At 37.2% G+C, this 21,495-nt stretch overlaps 2 protein-coding genes across 2 annotated transcripts in view; both read right to left on the reverse strand.

Moving 5' to 3' along the window:
- LOC127635913 (tripartite motif-containing protein 3-like) overlaps nucleotides 1–7,959 on the reverse strand; it is a 46,560-nt gene extending 38,601 nt beyond the window's left edge. Inside the window, exons 1-2 of the mRNA XM_052116207.1 lie at nucleotides 7,930–7,959; nucleotides 7,028–7,098 (exon numbers count right to left, since the gene is read on the reverse strand). The gene's annotated coding sequence lies outside the window, so the exon portion shown is untranslated. The remainder of the gene's footprint in view (nucleotides 1–7,027; nucleotides 7,099–7,929) is intronic.
- Nucleotides 7,960–9,681: 1,722 nt separating this feature from the next.
- Nucleotides 9,682–20,335, reverse strand: LOC127636179 (FH2 domain-containing protein 1-like). Its single transcript, XM_052116602.1, has 13 exons — nucleotides 20,223–20,335; nucleotides 18,170–18,672; nucleotides 15,834–15,895; nucleotides 14,885–14,984; nucleotides 14,704–14,789; nucleotides 14,157–14,257; nucleotides 13,897–13,967; nucleotides 13,691–13,798; nucleotides 13,533–13,603; nucleotides 13,315–13,432; nucleotides 12,661–12,825; nucleotides 10,184–11,093; nucleotides 9,682–10,126 (listed from the first exon to the last, which is right to left on the reverse strand). The coding sequence occupies exons 2-13, from the start codon at nucleotides 18,647–18,649 to the stop codon at nucleotides 9,885–9,887; spliced, it is 2,514 nt and encodes an 837-aa protein (XP_051972562.1). The 5' UTR covers nucleotides 18,650–18,672; nucleotides 20,223–20,335; the 3' UTR covers nucleotides 9,682–9,884.
- Nucleotides 20,336–21,495: the final 1,160 nt, after the last annotated feature.

Consider the following 21,495-nt stretch of genomic DNA (forward strand, 5'->3'; position numbering starts at 1 on the left):
TGCTTCTGAATGTTCCAGTACCCTGACATCGGCCTCATCATGACGAGTTACTGATGAGCAGCATCTCTTATCAGACATTTTTGCATCGGTTCAAGCATTTTAACCTGCTCCTGTGGTGTAACCTGAAGCATGTTGCGTCAGCCGCATGGGAGATGGTAAATGGTCTACACTTATATAGCGCATTTTTAACCCTAGCGGTATTTAAAGCACTTTACACTGCATGTCATTCACCCATTCAGACACACACATTCACACACCAATGATGGCAGAGCCTGCCATTGGGAACAACATGGGGTTCAGTGTCTTGCCAAAGGACACTTCGGCATGTGGAGTCACGTGGGCCAGGAATTGAACCGCCAACCCTGCGATTAGTTGACAACCCGCTCTACCACCTGAGCCAACACAGGCGGAGTTCGGAATGGCATAATACCCATACTACTACTTATACTATTTTTGCCATAGACACATATGTCAGAAGTAGGAGTAGTATGGTAGTATGTAATTCCAAACTCAGTGCTGTCTTCATGTGCTAATGGAATTTTCCTACTTCCCACTTCTGAAGTGGTAATTACGAGTACGTTGTGTTCATGTGCTATGTTGTCGGAAAGAAAAGGACACATGGACGACGCCAGATTCATTCATTCATAATGGTTGAGGAACTTTAATTTTGACACCATAATACATCACTCAGTTAGCTTGCTGACGATAATGGAATTCTGGTTAAATACAAGCTATTTTCATGACGTAAAAATGCACAACTCAAATTAATATGACCAAAACGGCAAGCCCTAACAATTAGCTCTATTTAAAAAATAGTAATTCACTACAGAAACTGTACTCTGCTCTTAGCAACTGTACAAGCATCTTAGCAACTCTGGTATCATAAAAAAATTTGCAGCCATTGATGGTGAGGATTAGGGATGGGGGTATAGAGTTAATAAAATATGTATTTCTCTTCACTGTATTTCATCAATTACAGCTAAAATCAACTCACTTTTGGTACCCCTCTGTGGGCATTTCACACTGAAACCAGAGCTCACATGTGCCCTTCTATTAAAAAACAATTCCCACTTCGGCCACTGAAGGCACTTCTTTGAATTTAGGTAAGCACAGACAGAGTTCAGCTCAAGAAAAGTCCACCTCCTGTTTCTGAATTCACTGTGAGATTAGTCTAACCCTGCTGAGCGTTGAATCTGCAAGTAAATAAATGACTGCTCTTCAGCTGGGTCTCCAATCCTAGTGAGCTACACTACCTAGAAAGTATTTTTGAGCATTATGAGGCACAGCCCTATGTCATGTGTGTTCAAAATGGTTGATGGCATCTTTACGGTGGGCACACTCTGAAAAGCTCTTTTGTTTGGTTTCTCAGGGCGCTGGAAGGGGACTGCTTGCTTGCATTCAAAATGAGGAGAAATAGATTACAGGAAGAAGTGATAGGAGGAAACACCATAATAGGAGAAAGATCATGGGGAAACGAGGTAATGAGTAAGTAATTGCATGAGAGCTAATGAAGATAAATGAATAAGGTGGCATAAAGACAGAGACCAGCCACAACTGTGGAAGCACAAAAAAAACTTATCACAAGACCAAACAGAGCAGAATTAAACAATAATCCATCTTGCAGGAGCTGGGCAGCAGGGCTCACTTGAATTACATCAGCCTTCTTGCATTGTTTTCCCTTCACTTGACAGAACCAAGACAAGCTATTTTTAGCTTGTCTTGGTTCTGCTAAGTGAAGTGGAAAAACTACAAACAAGTCACCCCAACCTAAGACTCGCAAATTGGGTTCAATCCATGACTAAAGTTTTAATCCATGGGTTCATTGGGTTCAATCCATGACTAATTTATTTTACCCATGGGTCAGAATGGGCGGAGAGCAGGGGGAAGGGTCTATTTAAAGGGGTTAGGTTTAGCTGATGAAAGCATCAACTGCACACACACTGAGGGGGGGTGGGCAGGGCCCAATATCATCCCTTGATTGGATTGCACGAGAGAGCAATGTTGCCATGGAGACTGCATCCAGTGCAGCAGAACCCAGAGGCTGCTCTCCTCTCTCTCTCTCTCTCTCTCTCTCTCTCTGCTCGCTCGCTCTCTCAGCAGCCTAGAGTGGGCTCATACAGAAAGAGCACAGACCTGCAGGATCCATATTGCAAATTGCATGTGACTGGAACACAAAAGCAAGCAGTCAGCATCAGCATAGTGTGTTTGTGTTTAATTGTTGATATGAATGCAGACCTCTCCAGTAAGCCTTAGGGTGGTGATGCAATCACATGTGATGCTGCAATTTCCCACGTCATGTTCTTGTATACAGATCTCTCCAAAGTGACTAAACAAACTCTATGCTTAACACTACAGCCTGACATAATATTAAACCCTCTACAATGCAATAAATCTCTAAAATATGCAACCAAATTTTGCAAAAGTTGATTACAAAATGCCTGTTACTAGCCACTAGTTAGAAAATGTTCAGATGATATATGCCAGTGATTGAGTTGTGAAGTAGTGAAGAAGTTTAGCATGGAGATCCTTTCACTGCATGTTATGTTGCATTAGCTCTTTTAAAGGAAATTGACCTTATTTGTCAGTGGGTCCAGAGTTGTCACGGATGTCACCATCGCTTTAGTAGAGCCATGATATCCTATATTTATTTACATTTGATTTAAAGAGGTCAACACTGATTTTGACTGTTCTCACAACATTCTCCGTTTAGCTGCATGGATTTACAAACCAGTTGAGAGCTTGCAGAATATGAATTTGAGAACTTGTACGATAAATATTAATACAGAAAAATGTATACAAATTATGAGAATACACATTATGGTTTGACTTGTTCCATGTAGCCCAATATGCATCCAAAGATGTGATCCATGCAACCCATTTTCATTGAATATCTATTTTAATACCCCTTAAGTTCTTTATAGTCAATTGTTGATCAAAAAGTAAAAAGAAAAATGTATTCCAACCACACACACACGTTTCTTGAAGAGACAGTATCATTTTAGAGAGTATTTGTAATCAATAAGCTCAATGTAAATACTTGTGAATAGTACAAACCATGCATATAAACAACAAACATGTAACAAAATGTTTTAATATATATGTAAATATATAAATATGTAAAGGGAAAACCATACATTATGAAACATTTAACTTTAAAAAAAAAACACTGTATTATTGAAGAACATACAAATAGGCTCCTACCACATCTATGCAGGGGTTTGGTGAAACTTGCTCAATAAACCTTTTTTTTTATGCATAGTACTTTTAACATAGCAGCACTTAATGTAAATGTTAGATGTGGAATTCCATTTTCATTTTTAGGTTCCAACCATGGGAAACTTTTTTGTTAAAACTGTTCAGTTGACATGAAATCTCAAACAGTGACAGCTCGTATAATAATTATATATGCAATTTCATGCCATCATACAATTTGAAAGAATGGAATTAAAGCAGCTAAAATGTGATTTAAATGATGAAAAATTATTTATATACACTTTCACACACTACGAATTAGCATGTTGTCATATTCATGCATGGTCACACTTGGTCACTTCATGCATTTTTACTTAAGTACATTTGATTTACACTTTGCCACATCAGTGTCTCTGCCAAATGGATATAAATCTGATCTTCAATTCACGTTGTAAGCAATTACAGTATTCTGCCCTAAATTATGAGTTCCATTTGACCTGATCTTAGAATGGCTACACCATCTAAATGGCTTGTTTATTATGAAAACAAAGACATTTTTCCAACTTGGTGCTGTCACACCACAGACACACCACACAACTGACCAAATGGTCATCATCAATTGTAGAATGGGCGAGGGAATGGGCCATGGAGAACCATCTCAGACATGGGGTGCCAAAGCTTAATTAACATACAGACCATATCTTTTAGGGATTTTAATTTACACGAAGATCACAACTTCATATACAATGTGGGCATTAAACTATTTCACAAACTAGTTAAAAGGTTTGAGTTTGCAATATTAGTTGTTCAGTCTGAATCCAAGGTGCTTCAAGTACTTTTTTACTGCTACACTGCAATAAAGACTTCAGCATCTTCAGCCAAAGACCAAGACATCCGTTACATCCTTTTTTGTGTTTTATTTTTCTTACACCATGCTATAAAGAATAAAACAGATTTCACAATGCTAATGCAGGGCAACAAATTTAACGTGACTGAGGAAAAAAATGTGCACTTTAAATTAACCCTATAACGCCATATGTATCAAATATGATACACAACATTTGGCGGCTCCTGTCTCACGCTCTGTTCAAGCTGAAAAGCAAAAAACATATAGTATGTAAGTTTCACATGTTTATGGCACCATCTTGTGGTTATTTGTGAAAAAAGTGGTTTCAATGTTTATATCGATCTATTTAATATGGTGGTGGACTTCCGCAAAAAATTACTCTTATGTTGGGATAAATGACAGCTTATTTTAATAAAATAAAAGTGACAGTAATGATTATATTGCTACTGATATTGTAAAATTAGTATTTGCGGAATATAAGCAACTTATGCTTGGTTAAAAGTTTGTATATTATTTTATTGAAAGCATGTTGAAATGACATGTATCAAATATGATGCAAAAGGCTTTTGAGGTATATCTCTCAATCATCATTCCATTCATGCCCACTATAAAAAAAATTAAGAACAGCTTTGAAAATTCTGACATATACTTTTTACAAGATATATTTAAAGTGTGAACTAATATTTCTGTGAATTGTCATATATGCAGCCTGCTCTGTCATTATAAAAATCTCATTATTTTACATTACAAGCTATGATGATGTCATCTTACCTTAAGAAACTTAAGTATTTATTTCCGTGAGACTGATTGGTTTAAAAGATCAGTCTTATCTACCAGTATAGTTGGAAGATTTAAATTTCAATTACTGGTTCAGTAAATGTTCTCATGATCATATGCAAATAGGTTATGCACAACCAGCATGATCAAGTTTAGTTTGAATAAAGTCAGACATATTATTATAATTTGTTCAAATTGGTTCAGCAATTAACGTTATAGCAACATTATTGTTTTTCTTTTTGTATTATGAACCAAACCTCCTTGTACTCCATAAAAATAAATAATGCTCGGAAAAGATTTTGAATATTCTTACAGTTGTGCATTCTTCCGTTCAACACAATGCATTACGCATTTATTTCTTATCCACACTTAAGTTTTGGAACTAGTGAATGTAACCTAAGCCCAGGTTGTTTTTTTTTTTCTTCTTCTTTTTTGATGCATATTTTCCCAGTGCTGATGTGGCACTGTTTGGGCGGAGTAAAGTTTACATATGTGGCTTAAACAGCCAGATGCATTTACACTTGACCGAGTTTCGAATTGGATGAGTCTCAAACAGTGCTCGATTTGAAGAAATAAAAAATAGACTTTGGAGGAGTCTCTAAATATTAATATTTTAGCAAAGATAATAATGACAAGTACAATTGAATAAAAACGCTCCTTCGTCAAACCGCACCCCTATGCAAAAGTCCAGCAAATAAGAACAAAACTTTACTAGCCAATGGCAATTCTTTCTCCAATGTGTCCAAATATCAATGTGCACACTTACTGCCCCTTATTGTATATTAATGTTACAATCAATTAGTCAACATACACTGCAAAATTTATTTTGATCCATTTGAAAGCATTATTTAGTAAAAAAAAAAAAAAAAGGAAATTAAAAAAACTGAAGCAGGCAAATATATATATATATGTCTATATATACATGTATGCTGGCAGATTCTATATATATATATATATATATATATATATATATATATATATATATATATATATATATATAATTAAAGATACATTTTCTGAAAACAAGTCTAAATAGCTTATGCAGCATTGCTTTAAGGTGGAAATTGATCTTGTTTAAGAATTTCTAGATATTTTTCCAGGCAAAAATAATTGTAGGAATAGGACTTTCTTTTCCTGGTTGATTATCTCACCTAATTATCAACAAACAACTTCTTTCATGTCTGGGTAAAGCAAGTGTAGTTCCACAAAATGGCCATAAAATGCAATAAGGTGCTGAGATGATGTTCTGCATCAGCATTTAGCCGTAGATCCTTTATTATATTCAATATCCTAATATATGCAAACAGGGAATGCCTGTGCTTAATTACCTAATAACTGCCTGGTCTGAAAGTTTAATTTCAGTTTAAATATTCACTTGAGTTAAAGAGGTTTAACTCCCTGCTGCTAGTGTCTGCACTAAAGAGAGTATTGTATTAGGAAAGAACCGGAGGGATTTAAACCATTTTAAAGCTCAGTCCTTCTTAGTCAACTAAGGAACAAAGTTCACCTACAACAGAACAACTGCACTACAATCTTTTCTTACTCAGTTATGTGTTTGTTACTATGTATAGAGCAAAACTAATGTCAGTACAGTATGTGCAGAAGGAATTTGGGACAAAAAAACAAACGGGCATTCAAAGTGCATACAATACCTGTTCTTTATTAAACAGGATAAAAGCAAGTAATGTGATTCAGTCAGTCACAATTGTTAGTTAAAGAATGAGTAAGTCTCTGTATTCAACTGTCAAGGAGGTTGAATACAGGTGATATCCGGTGTTACACGTGACTTTGCTGAGAAACGACTGATGTAATATGTCTGGCTTCAAAGGGTTACATAGACTCGTCACACTTTCCAGCCAAATGTGAACCAGTAAAATGACTCGGTTCTCTGTGGCCAAACACATATCTACTATTGTCCTGCTATCAAATGCTATTGTCCTGCTAATCAACTAACCCAGCTTCCTCTCATGCATGTCTTTTGGACAAGCTAATGTATGCGGAGTCATTCAATATTTAAGAGCAATTTAGAAAACGATACTGATTAAGTTAGTGATTCATTATTATGCATCACGATTACAGATTTGTATCACTACAATGCAAAATATTATGCAAAAATAAACTCTTTTATAATTTATCACTTCAGGGTTTAGCTGTTTAAGTCTACATCTTGGGAGTGATTATAATGACTTCATAATAGAGTTAACAACTTACCGTAACATTTTGTGGATGATTTCATAAATCATGCTGAATTGGATTGAGACATTCTCCAATCTCGGTGTGATCTATAGAGAAAAAGAGGAAATTTAGCTCTTAGAAATTGAGTCCTTAGACAGCATATTGACACTTCACCAGGGTTTCAAAAGGGAGCACAAATAAAGTGCATACAATCTTCCATCTAAATATGTACATGTAGGGTGATTCCCACTCAACCTGTCAAATGTCCTTGTCCTATTTTACACATTACAAAAAGAAAATGAAAACTTTTTTTTTTTTCATTATTATTTTTACATTGTTACATAATTTTCATAATTATTTTCGAAATTTCCCATACCTAGAACACTGCCAGCGTCTATTACTAAAATATAGTGACATCTAGTGGACACTTTTGTTACACACTTGAATGGGAAAAGCCCAGTTAACTAGGCCAACATTTAATTTCAAACGTAAATAGAAGTAATATACAATTTAATTGTTAAACAACAACACAGACAATTCACTGTAATTCCCTGTATAACTCGCTCCACAGCTTTAGAAGCATATGAAAGAGAGGTGCTTGAAATATGCAAACAACAGGCATATGAATACCTTGTTAAAACTAAATGATATATATATATATATATATATATATATATATATATATATATATATATATATATATATATATCATTAAGTCAGTATATCATAGCTAATTCTAAATAATCTGACAGTTATCAATATATCTATTTTAAAATGCTGTAGTAAACTCGCAGTCCTCCCCAATCCCAACGATATTTACACCGCACGCGCAAACAAATGAGTAAAATCTTAATTTAACCGGCGGAATGTTTCTATTTACTGGAATCATGCAAAATACGTTTTTATTTGAAAAAGTGGTAGATTGATGAATAGCATACCCCAAAAGAGCTTGTACTGTTCAGTCTGCAAGCGTTTAGTGATAGAATTCTCTGTTCTCAAGTCCCTCTGACAACAAGTGATCCTGCGGTCCTCCTTTCCTTCTTTTCAGCTCGAATTTCTCCCTCTCTGACACACACACACACACACACACAAATAATGATTCTATCCCCTAACACTAAACCTCACAAAAAACGTTCTGCATTTAAAAAAATAATCATCGTTCAGTATGTTTAATAAGCGATTTGAATTATGTGGACACTATAAATGTCATCATGAAACATTTATAGAATAATACCCCCTAATTAACAGTTTGTAACCTAAAAAAATGTCCTCACACGTAAACCACCCCACATTTTAAGTTCATGTTGTCTAAATGGTGAGATGGGAATATAATTAGGGCTTCAGCAGAGTCATAAGTCTACAAAACTTTACAAATAAAGTTCTGTCTTGGTTTCTTTTTCAGAAACAAAATTCGCCTTCATTGTGAGACAGAAGGGGTGCCTCTGGTACAGTATGAAAGAAGAGTCTGTACTCTGCTGTTTTTTTTTCTTTTTCCAGGGGGTATTATTTCACTGTGACACCAGCCAAAAGAACATCAGACTGTAAACAAACACCATCACCTAGACAATGTGTAAATTCAACTATTTCAGTATCCCTTACCTCGATTATTAAGAGCAGAAAAAGAGTAAGAACGTTTTGACTTCAGCACAAGCATGTAGAAGGAAAGCATGCAAAATATACAAGACATTGCTGAATGGTGACATCAACAGCATTCTGTCAGAGGCATCTTTGTTATCCACAGCTTGGCCAGGAATGGTTAATGTAAAAATGAAAATGCTCCCATTTACTCACCCTCCTGCAATCCCAAATGTGAATGAATTTTCTTCTACAGAACACAAGTGAAGATTTTTAGAAGAATATTTCAGCTCTGTAGGTCCATTGAACGTTAATGAATGGTGACCAAAAGCACACAAAGGCAGCATAAAAGTTATCCTTAAGACTTAAGTTAAATCCATGTCTTCAGGAGCAATATGATGGGTGTGGGTAAGAAACAGATCAACATCGAAGTCCCTTTTCTTTTTTTCCCCCTCTCAATCTCCACTTTCACATTCTTTTTTTTTGTTTTTGCCAATTCACATTTTTCGTGCATATCGCCATGTACTGGGCAGGGAAGACCTGTACCTATCATATTGCTTCAGAATATATGGGTTTAACCACTGGAGTCACAGATTATTTTTAGGCTGCCTTTAGGTGCTTTTTGGAGCTTCAATATTTTGGTGACCATTCACTTGCATTGTATGGACCTAAAGAGTTGAGATTTCTTCTAGAAATCCTCATTTGTGTTCTGCAGATGAAAAAGTCATAAACTGGGATGGCATGAGTAACTGATGAGAGAATTTTAATTTTTTGGATGAACCATACCTTTACATAGGAGACATTGCATTGCTTACTCAATCATTGCATCAGGTGGAAAATAATAAATGGAACAAAAACAAAAAGGTTTTCAAGTTTGGTTAGAATACTTGGTAGCAGATACAGCAAATAGAAGTATGCAGCTGAGGGGTCAAAGACAAAAAAGATAAGTTAAGGTGGAATCCACACTTTATTACATACAAATTCAAGACAGACTTTAAAAGACAACTAACAAAAAAAAATGTGTTTCAGTCCTGAATGTAAATATTGTAAAACAATAAAATCTACTAAAAAAAAAAAGTCTTCAAATTAAAAAAAAAAATTAGATGACCTCTGCATGCAATTATGATGCAACTTTGATAGCAACCCAAATTATATCAAGAGTGTTACGAGACAAGTTCCCATTTGTCAACATTCTTCATATCTTGTGTGAGGGAAACAAAGTTCTTTGCAATGGCAGAGAAGAGTTTAAAATAAGAGCATTATTTCAATCTGTTAAAATATGAACCAAATGAATTCCCTTAAAAGGAAATGCCACTTCTTAACCGACAGTTCCAGCCCTGTTTCGATCTCCGAAGCGTCGAAAGAAAGTCACAAGTGCAGAGGTTTCTAGAGGTCGTTTATCAGAAGGAAGGTCCTGTCCTTTGCGTCTCAGCAAGAACTGCCCCAACTTGAAGTTGGGCATTGGTTCATTTTCATCAGGAAGTGAGACAGACCTCCCAATACTTCGCTGTGCTAGGGTTCGCTTTGAAGGACAGTCTGGTAGCGAGGAAGAAGTCCCCACTCCTGCATTCTGGTTTACCAGAGAAGCAGACTGGTTTTCTGAAGTGTTTATCTTGCCAATATGTGCCAAGTGTTGGGTTTTGCTGCGAACAGGAGTGTCAGGTAAAGCCCAAACCCCATCATCAAGTATATCCATCCTAGAGATAGAGAAGGAGTGCCTGCGGTGGGGCGTATTGCGAGGAGAGATTCGAGGGCTGAGAATGGTCCATGGTGATCCCAGACCTCCAAGCCCATTCTGCAAGGCCAGATCCACCTCTCTTACATCCCTTTGTCGAGGGGTGGAGGTGCACACACCAGAAGCTTTGGAACGATCAGGTGTAGCATTTTCATTTAGGCCTCCACTGCAATCCTCGAAGTGGAAGACCTTCCTAGAGAACTCAGGCATTTTGTCTGCTCCCTCTTTTTTCTCAACTTCTTCCTCATCCCTTTCTTTCTTCATCTCTCCTTTATACATGTCCTTCACCTCTCCCTTGACCTCAGAAGTCACAAAATCTTGTCTGGTTGAGGTGTCAGTGCACATAACTTGGTTGCAGTCACTGCTTTCAAGAATAAGATTGTCAACAATGCACTGTCCTCTCTTAGATGCAGCATGTGGCTGCTGAACATCACTGACGTCACAGGGTGACATGTCCTCTGTTTTGCAGCTATCCTCTGGTTCTCGAAACCTTGAGCTTCCAGGGTCACAGATGGTTTGCTCCTCATTGGTTTCTGCAGGGCTGTCCTGATCTCCCCTGCCCTGACACTCCCCAAACTCAAAGGGGTCCACAACAGGCGTGAACCCACCGGGCCTCCTGCGTGGACGACGGCTGAGGAAGCTTGTCAGGGCAGATTCTAGTGCCGAAGCATCCACAGTCAAATCCTGGCCAGAGCAAGAGCCGGTGGATCGACGCTTGACTGATTTGGTAAGCTTCTCCCTGTCTCTTTGTAGTCGCTTGCGATTCTCAGCAGCCTCTCGCTCCCGGTTCTCCTGCAGGCACAGAACAAATGTGTCTACAATAACACATTAATGTGTCTACAGTAACACAATAACAAGCAGATGTTATACTAACTATACAAGTTGTATGAATCCGAGTGCACATGACACAAGCCCATTGTTTTTTAGATTTTCAGTTCAGTCCACTGCCCTACGCAGAGCTCCGTGATCGTTGGACGGGGGTGTGGCGCATGGTGCGATGGACCGGTGAGAAGGTGCGAGCGCGAGGTGAGCGACTGTTCCACGAGTGCTATCAGGTGCTTCAATAACGTAGAAAATGTGAGTAAGGGCAGCCAGGTATGATAGTGCAACCCTAGGGAGTTGGTGCCCTACGCAGACTGCATAATATGCAAATAGGGAGCGGAGGTACGGTTTCAGTCAGTGATTAGTCTGCAACTAGAAATCTCAGATCATAGTAGGTGCCTGTCGCTGACGGTTGTGTAAATTGCGCACTTCTAAGACTTGCTCCGACTAGTTGCAGATGCTACAATGGATTTCAAACGATTTTCAGATGTGCAAACTGTCCTGATGAGCGAGACTGGCGATGAGAAACAGCCAATGTGAGATGCACCCTATATTAATCACAAAATCGTTCAGTGCACTGAAACGTTTGCTCACAAAAAAAAATAAAAAAATCCCACAATGCACAGTGAAAACCAGGGAGTATCGTAGCTCACCATGTTTCCTTATCAGATACGTCATGTCTTTTGAAGTATCTCAAGCCGTTAGAAGACAAGCAAAAGTGTAAACATATGAAGTCAAAGCCTTAGTTTCTCTTTAAAAGAGATGTTGCTTTTAATGCCTTTCATCCAGAAGTACAATTAAAGTTAAACAATCTTTGTTTGTCATTTCAGTAATAACAACACTGTACATTTAAATATCTTCAATGAAAAAGTGTCCATTCATACAGCGATGGTGCCAGTTAATAAAAGCTGCGCTTCAATGCAGGAACTCGTTATCATGTCGGAGGAGATCGAGTCATGAGTGGCCCATTGTTCAGTGGATGAACACCCTGGCCAATGCGCGAATTTGTGTTCCGATATACTGATTAACAACATAGGGAGCTGATTGAGATGCACCCATAAATATAGCACTAGAGAAGAGCAATGCATTGGTAAGCAGGAGCCAAAAAAAAAAAAAGAAAACAAAAACTGCTGCCCACCTCTACCAACTTGCTGTAATAACAATATTTATTTTTCTTAGATATTATCAGTTCTGTGCAAATCAGTGCAAAAATGGCCACAAGCCCTTCTTTCATGTTTGTTGACATGTCATCATGAATAAACTCTCCCGTTGCCAGGTGAGTGAGTTTGTACGAGAATTAATTCCGGGATCGCAGCTTGTCATGATGAATGTTTTTTTTAGTGGACACGTCCAGTCTGCGATCTGTGTACACACCAACATGACCAAAAACAAAAAGAATCCTCAAGTGTGTGCAGGGTGCCCACGGTGTAGTGGTTGTAGTGTGCACTTGGCTTTATACAACAGCACAACAACCGAGACCACTGTGTGAAAAAATGTCTTGTTAAGCTTCATAAGGTTTCAATTTCTTGACATTTACCTGTATAGCCCTCTCAAACCTCTCACAGAAGGAATGAAAGATTGAGCAGCACTCCTCTAGTTTAAATGTGGCTGGGTCTTCACAGAAGTACTCTGCCACAGAGATACCAATGATGTAAAGTTCACGAAGGGAGGCTTCCACATCTGCAAGCCGAATGTCTGCCATCTGTGCAAAAATAGACATCTATTATTCCCAAAATCTTTGTATTTAAAGATATAGTCCAATATGGAATAAAAACAAAAAAAAAACAATACATTTATCTGACAGTACAGCGGTGTCTGAAAGCTAAGGCAGCTTCCTTACTGCCTCATCGGATGGTCAAATCAACGATATCTCAGGAAGCATTTTGCGTATGAAAGTACAGAGTTAAGGAACGGAGATAGCAAAGCAAAAACGTAGTAACCAATGCTTATTTCTTGGTAGAAATTTAGTCTTACATTACAAAATGCTTCTTCAGACACTTCCTCTGATGATTGACACATCTGTTCTGCCTTTAGAGAACAAGCACATGAAGGCATCTCAGTAAACTAGATAATACGCAAATATTGGATTTGGACATACCTTGATGCCATCCACCTTCAATAAACTGCCTAGAGGCAGATTTTGGACACACCCTTGTCATTGCAGTATACATGTTAAACGAAAATGTCTCACAAGAAGAAATGCTTCCATCTGATGTTGTAGATCTGGCTGTTTACTAGCATTCATCTTTGCTTCCCTGATTTTGTCAAATTCCCTTTGAAAGTCCACCTCCACCTCCTGTTTTTGGATCCTGTGATGCATTTATGAACAGAGTGGAATTTTATCTCTTGAATCAGAGTATTCAAAAATGAATGAATCTATTGAATGAGTCAGGCATGTACTAGATCTACCTTGCAGCAATCCCAATGTGTTGAAGCTGTTCTGGGAACCGCAGCAAAGCTTCATCAATCTGTTGGGCTTGCTGTGAATGATAGGAAATTGTATTAGACTTAAGGTAGTTTGTCCAGAAATAAGATAAATGTGAAGACCTTCTGATAGCTTAGCTCACCATAGCTACATAGTGCATGAGGTTCATTCCAGGTTTATTTGCTTTGGTGTCCACCAATTTGAGTAACGACGTCATCCTGAAGCCGATAGCACTTCCTGCGTAGCCACCCTGCACAAGATTCAGCCACAATCACTATTTATCTGCTCAAGCTGTAGTTCACACTCAGGAATATTGTATTTATAGTGACCGAAACAGTTGACACTCACAGCATTCATGTAGTTACCAGCCTTCAGCACCAGTCTGATGATTGAATGCAAGTCATCACATGCCAGCAATTCTGTTAGGAGATAAATATTACATTAATGTTAATACATTTCTTAAGGCCCTGGTTGTGTGACAATAGAGTTTCATAAAGTTTAGCAGAAGTATATATATATATATATATATATATATAAAAATCAGCTTCACAATTCATACAGTATAAAGTACTGTACAAATAGACAGACTGCTATATGGAGAAAAGTACCATTAGCAGCTGTTGTCATGATAGCAATGGAGTGTTTGATTTCCTCTATAAATGGGAAAAATTCCTCTCTGAGAAGCAGGCCCTTTAATCTTAATTTATACCTGAAAAAAAAAAACATCAACATTACATTTAGCCGTTTCAGCTTTTTTTACATTTTCAGAAGTTTCAGTAGGTCATTTTAAGTAATAGTTCAGCTATTATTATTAAAAATTATTTAAATAAAAATGATTTAATAATTTCCTCACCCTCGTATTGTTCCAAACCTTAATGACTTTATTTCAAAGAACACAAAAGGAGATGTAAGGCACATTAGCCTCAGTCACTGTTCACTTTGATGGCAAAACTCTCTTTTCAAGATTCAAAGAGGAAAGAAGTCATACGGATATGGAACAACATGAGGGCAAGTAAATGATGACAGAATGTTTACATTTTTAATACATATGTTGAGCTGACTGATATAATATTCAGCTGAAAACAACCATCAAGAAGTCTTCCTAAAACCTTTAAATGTAATTTTTTTTTTTTGCTTACAGTTTGAAAAACTCACCCTGGCACTTGAACTAGCATCACCATGAAACGGTCAGCCTCATTTAACTGAGATAAATCCCCATTGAATGACATCAGCTTCTTTGACTGGAAAGTGTCAATAGAAGAGCAACATTGAGGACAGCACTGCTGATCAGTTGATGATAATACAGCAAACATGGCCATAGAGAGAATCAGTTTACCTCCATGTCATCGGGCAGCAGTTTACTGAGCTCCCTCAGTTTCCCAGAGGCAAAGCACAGGCTACCGTGCCTGACAGCTTCCACAATATCCTTTGTCGACCTGAAAAGTGCACCAAATCACATACAAGATGTTTTTCAAGTCCCCACTTGAAGATATATTTCGTGAGCTTACAGTAATTAGCCAAATGATGTAAAAGGGATGTAACTCTAGTGTAATGTTCTTCTAGAAACTCTTGAAGAAAACGAAGACCTTGACGTATTCATGACATAACTTCTATGGCAGTTCATAACCTCAAGCACTGACAAAACGACTTTCTCTTTTCATAGATAGCACTATGCATAATATTTTGTGCTCAGGGCATGTTTTTATTTCAAAAGCCTTTGCAAACGAAAGAGCCAGCAAAGAATCTTGGTTTGATTGTTAGCTAGGGGGATTAGTTAGGGATTTTATGCCATTCCAGCTTCCATGGCTATTTTAAATGGTGAAAAACAAGTAATAATAAAATACATAAGAGAAAGATATTTTTCCATTAAAAATTCTTAAACTGAATCAGGCCTGCCTACAAAGAATTTATATTTTCAAAAAGCATTCTTAAATGTTTTTAATTAATAAAAAAGTGGTTAGTAATAGGAAACAGAGTACAGGACAGGCTTTTTAAACAAATTATTGTGAAACATTAATTTTAGAGAATTTTTGAGAAATGTCCTAATGAGCATGTGAATAGTTTGGTAACATGTAAAAGACCATGGAAACTACCAGAGAAATCTTATCATCTGTCTGCCATTTTTCTTGTAATACTGCGGATCCATTTTTTTATTATTATTTGATTTATCACACCTCACAAGGGTTAGGTGACAAACTGTTCATTTGCTGTACTGTAATCATCCGGGTTCTTGACTGCTAAGAAGATAACCTCATTGTAATTTAATTTCTACTTTGTGGCCTTACCTTTTAAACTGCTTTAGCAGAATCCCAATATTCATACTTTTCTTTGAGTTGAGGATTGAGACCTGAAAGACATAAATAGATAGCATATTTATATTCAGTGAAAAACACCAACAAAATTAAATCTATGAATCACAAAGTTGAACATGCTTCAATCATTGCATGAGAGAAGATGGAAGTGGTATCAAAAGGGGATAATGAGCACATTACAACCAATGTAGAGGTACATCGTTTTGAATAGTTCAACATTAACTTCCTTTAATTATATCAGAATAATAGATCTGCAAGAATAGAGCAGACCTAGTGTCAAACCTACAGCAAGTTCATATCTGTAAATAGTCAAATATAAAGTAGATCTGAAGTATTTCATAGACTTTAAATATGTACAAACTCTCTCTCTGCAAAATATTGGGCTTGACAGAAAATAAAACCGATCATACTCTAACACAAGTTTTCCCAAATGGGGCTCATAAGGGAGTGAAGAGATTGTGCAGCAAAAATATATGATTGTGTGAAAATGGCACTTTTTAAAGCAGAAGTATACCATACATGCTATTCTTCATCCAAAGTTATAATTACTTTCATAATCAGCATTGCAATCATGTTTTAAAAGAAACCCAAGAGTCATTAACCTGATTTTATTTGCTCCATCATTCTGAAAAGCTAGGTGATGGCTGCATCTTTGGCCTGTAGCTACTTTAAACCGCTTGTGCTTTGGTTCAGTTCACTGCCGAATGACTTCTGATTGGTGTTATGTGTTGTTTAGGTGGACGGCTACCATTTCTTTGCAAGGCTGCCGAAACTCTAAATACAATGTAAAAGTTCCTTAAAAAATAAAAGATTTCAGCCCTGGCTTTATTACTCATATGAGAAGTCGTTTTAATAACTGAAAATGTAAATTGTGGCTAAAACAAATCAAGATATCAAATGTACGTACACAAATGGAATGACATACAAACATACAATTACCAGGAAGATCAAATCAGAAATGACAGATAAAAATAGTCTAAGTTTTTTGTCGTAAATTGCACTACCTATAATCTGCCACAGTGACATCTCTGATTGGGATAGAAATGCCAAAGCTGAACTGAAATTAAATAATTGTTATCATATTTATGCGTTTGAAGTCAAATTAAGAAAAATGAATTATTTCTTCGAACAGTTAACATTACTTAAAAATCAGGTGGCACTTCAAGTAAATCATTAAGTTGAAAGGGGTTCAGCTGAAAAAAAAAGGTTGGGAACACCTGCCCTAAAGGATCAATCATACAACATTTACTTCTATAAAATATGATACCCAAATACTTTTGAATGCTCCGCTTTTCCTTGCAAACATGAACACAATGGAAAACAAGAAAAGCTAGAGATCTTTTAAGACAAGATTAATGTAGTTGTACTTTTCTTCTCTGATGGTCTCAGATTCCGTATGTTCGATGCTGAAGCTTTATCAGAGGATCAGTAAAGGAGTCACCTCTCAAGTTCATTAACCTGAACGTTTAAATGATGCAATTCAATTGAGCTATACTGTAGATTGGGTTGATGTTGGCCAATAATGAGTATGAGATATCATGTTTAATACACCCACTTACTCCGGTCCTGCACTTTGAATCTTAATACACAAGAGTTGACATCTGTGCTGCCTTCCAATGCTGAAGGATTGTACCGTCCCGGCTAAAGGACCTCACTGGAAAGTACAGTTCTAGGTATACATGACTATGTTTTTCCAAGACAATTCCTTCTGCTTCACAACACAGTTAAGCTTAGATCAACTTTTAAAGAAATTGTTCACCCAAAAATGAAAGTTCTGTCTTCATTTACTCACCCTCATGTCTTCAAAAACCTGCATCATTTTCTTTAATCCATGGAGCACAAAAGAAGTTGTTTAGCATAATGTTGATGCAGCTCGTTTTCTTATGCTGAGAAAAGTGAATGGTGACCAAGAACTTTCAAGATCCAAAAAATGTCACAAAAAAAAACTAGCTTGATCCTTGTGTGCTATATTCCATTTAATCTGAAGTCATGTGATACTTTTGTGTGAGTCAAGACTAAAACTTTAAGTCATTTTTCACAAAGAATCTTCTCATTCACATTTGTGTACATTTAAATATGGTGTCACGATGGGTAGTTTTTGGTGCTTGCTAGCCCCTGTTCACCACTCACTTTCATTGTAAAAGAGCAGAGTGTACAAACTGCCTCACTTTAATTTAGTGGTCTACAGGAGAGAGAAAATCAAATGGGTTTGGAAAAATATGAGGATGAGTAAAAATTGACAATCTTCATAATTATGGATAATAATTTAATTCATAATATACTCCTTTCTTTTAAGCAATACCACTTACATTCTCTGAATCGGTGACAGTTTGCGAAATTCCCCACACACTTTTTCTGACTGTCCCACCCTTCCGGACCAAACCGTGGTGCTCGTTGTGGCTGAAAAGCTCCTCCATGTGCTTAGTGTCCAGCTCAAAGTTCTCAAGGTTGAGCTGGGACGTCCACACATTGCGCTTGCCCAACACGCTGTGCCTGGGGATGGCGTCCCAGTTGAAGTTACGCATTTTGGAGCGCTGGTGGACAGTCCGTGTGAAGGGGTCCCCCATATGTGAAGGTGGTAGGGGTGGTGGAGGTGGTAGGACTGGTGGAGGTGGTGGAGGAGGTGGTGGTGGTGGTGGTGGGAGAGGGGCAAGGAGTAGGGGTTGTACAGTACGTCTAAAAGGCGAGGTATCATTTTGAAAGCAGCTGGATGGATCAGGAAGAACAGGAGGTAGAGGTGCTCTTGTTACAACTGAAGCTCCATCCATTGGCAGATGCAGAGTGGGCATTCAGTGGCCTCAAATCCAGTTCACTGGTTGGAGGGATGGAAAAAAAAAAAAAAAAAAAAAAGTAGTGGGTGTCTAAAGTCCATATTACACGATCTTGGCATTTGTAAACAAGCAAGAATATTTAAAGGAATAATTCACCAAAAAAATGAAAATTCTCTAATTTACTCACCCTCAATCCATCCCAGATGTATGTGACTTATTTTCTTCTGCAAACACAAATTAAGATTTTTAAAACAATTTCTGCGCTCTGCAAGTCCACACAATGCAAGAGAATGGGTACCAAATCTTTGAAGCTCCAAAAAGTACATAAAAGGCATCATAAAAGTAATCTGTAAGACTCCAGTGGTTTAATCCATGTCTTCAGAAGCAATCCAATCAGTTTTGGGTGAAAACAGGCCAAAATATTTCACCATAAATCTTGACATAAGCAGTTTTTTTTGGTGATCATGATTTCAAGCTCGATTACACTTCCTAGCACCATCTAGTGCATGCACTAGAGTCTGGATTACTTTTATGTACTTCTTGGTGCTTAAAATTTTAGTCACCATTCACTTGCATTGAATGAACCTACAGAGCGGAGATATTCTACTAAAAAGCATTTGATTTCTGAAGACCAAAGTCATACACATCTTGGATGGAATGAGGGTGAGTAAATGAGGTGGAAAATGTTTTTTAATTTTTGGGTGACCCATTCCTTTAAAATGTACAATGTGGGCTTCATAGGTCCAGATATGGGACTTTTAAGCCAACTGAGTTTGGTGTCAATGTTGGGGAACATTTTCTGCTCATCAGCTATCAAAAAGTGACATGAAAAACAACTAAAGGTCCAGGGCCCAGTTGTAAAAGGGGGGAAACCCCCTTCCCAACCTTACAACATCCTTGCAATTATACTAAGGGTTGATAGCCATGTGATAATTGCAGATAATGCTTTACAATACCAGTTTGCACTGACACTTCAACAGGTAAAGTCAAACAAACGACTTAAATAAGATTAGCATGTATAAAGGCTACTTTGCATTTCATGCATACTTTGGTCTCTCTCTTCATGAACAGAACGACTTTACATGCTACTCAATTTACTTTAAATGTTAAGATTGGTTACATTTAAAAATACAAAGCAAAGCTTTTGATGTGGTAATTATTAACAATATATAAAAGCAATATCCATATCAGAAACGCCTCCAAAGATAAACAAAACACTATTTTGTTGACTATTTTCTTAACAACATATTCAAAGATACTAACATTTTTGTAACATCATTTTATGAAAATGTTATTCTATCTGAAATTGCATTGCATGGGCCTGTGTCCACAACTGCTCTACAAGTATGTTTACAAAAGCGACTGTGAAAACATTCAGCAATAACAGAGATCACATCAACGTTCGTGTTTTACTTTTATTGACTTCTAAATTGCTCAGTTTATGGTAACTATATATCGAGTTCCAAAGATGATATCAAACCTTATAGTAACCGAGTTACTAAAATCAGACGAAGAGCGAATATCGGGGTGCTACATAAACTATAAAACAATATTGACTTAAAAAAAAAGCTCTTTTTTTGGGTGTACGTACCAGTAACAAGATAAGTCCAAGTTGTTTCTCAGGAACTCAGTTAACTGACGTACATTGCTAGAGAAAGTTATCAGACAACCTACATGTCAAACGCAACGCCATCAACTCCTAGCACGAGCGCTTTAATTAATGGATGAGAGAAGACACACCCCCACACACGAGCCCAGGATGCGCATCCTCCCACCGAAGAAACTCTCACCTGCCCCTCTCGGCTACGGCTTTAAAATACTATTGCTTCTTTAGAAAGAACATTTACATAAATTAACAAGAAAGCAAAGCCCCTAGGTTTCACATATTTATTCATTATTATTTTAGTTCATTTTAGTAATAAGTACCCAGCAAGTTGGGTCAATAAGGCCTCGCGACAACAGTTAAAGTGATATTTCACCCAAAAATGAAAATTCTCTCATCATTTACTCACCCTCATGCCATCCCAGGGGTGTATGACTTTTTCTTCTGCAGAAAACAAACGAAGATTTTTAGAAGAATATCTAAGCTCTGTAGGTCCGAACAATACGTGAATGGTGCCCAGAACTTTGAAGCTCCAAAAAGCACATACAGGCAGCATAAAAGTAATCCATAAGATTCCAGTGGTTAAATGAATGTCTTCTGAAGCTCTGTGATAGGTGTAGGTGAGGAACAGATCAATATTTAGTTATTTTTGTACTATAAATCTCCACCTATGACCTTCCCCAATAAGCACAAAAAGGTGAATTGCCCAAAAAGATAAGAATATGGAAGTGAATAAAATTATTTATAGTAAAAATGGATTTAAACATGGATCTGTTTCTCCCCCACACCATATCGCTTTTGAAGACATGGATTAAACCACTAGTCATACAGATTACTTTTATGCTGCCTGTTCTTTTTGGGCCTTCAAAGTTTTGGTCACCATTCACTTGCATTGGATGGACCAACATAGCTGATATTTTCTTCTAGAAATGTTGGTTTGTTTTCTTCAGAAGAAAGTCATAAACATCTGGGTTGGCATGAAGATGAGTAAATGAGATAATTTTTATTTTTTTGTAAACTATTCCTTTAAAATGGTATTGGTCCTAACTGACAAAAGCTACAGCTACACTGTGTTCAGGCAAGTCATAGCTTTCTTATAACATGTAGCATTCTGTATTTTTTTTAATGACATAATTATAACTTATGGGACAAACCCAAGAGAAATTTTCAAGGAGAAGCACCCTGATGGCCCAATCCGACAAACAAAGATAAACAGTCCCCCAGTTTTCCCACTGGCCCGAACATACTCTAAGAGTATATA

This window comes from Xyrauchen texanus, chromosome 43 (assembly GCF_025860055.1).
Source record: "Xyrauchen texanus isolate HMW12.3.18 chromosome 43, RBS_HiC_50CHRs, whole genome shotgun sequence".
Lineage (NCBI taxonomy): Eukaryota > Metazoa > Chordata > Actinopteri > Cypriniformes > Catostomidae > Xyrauchen > Xyrauchen texanus.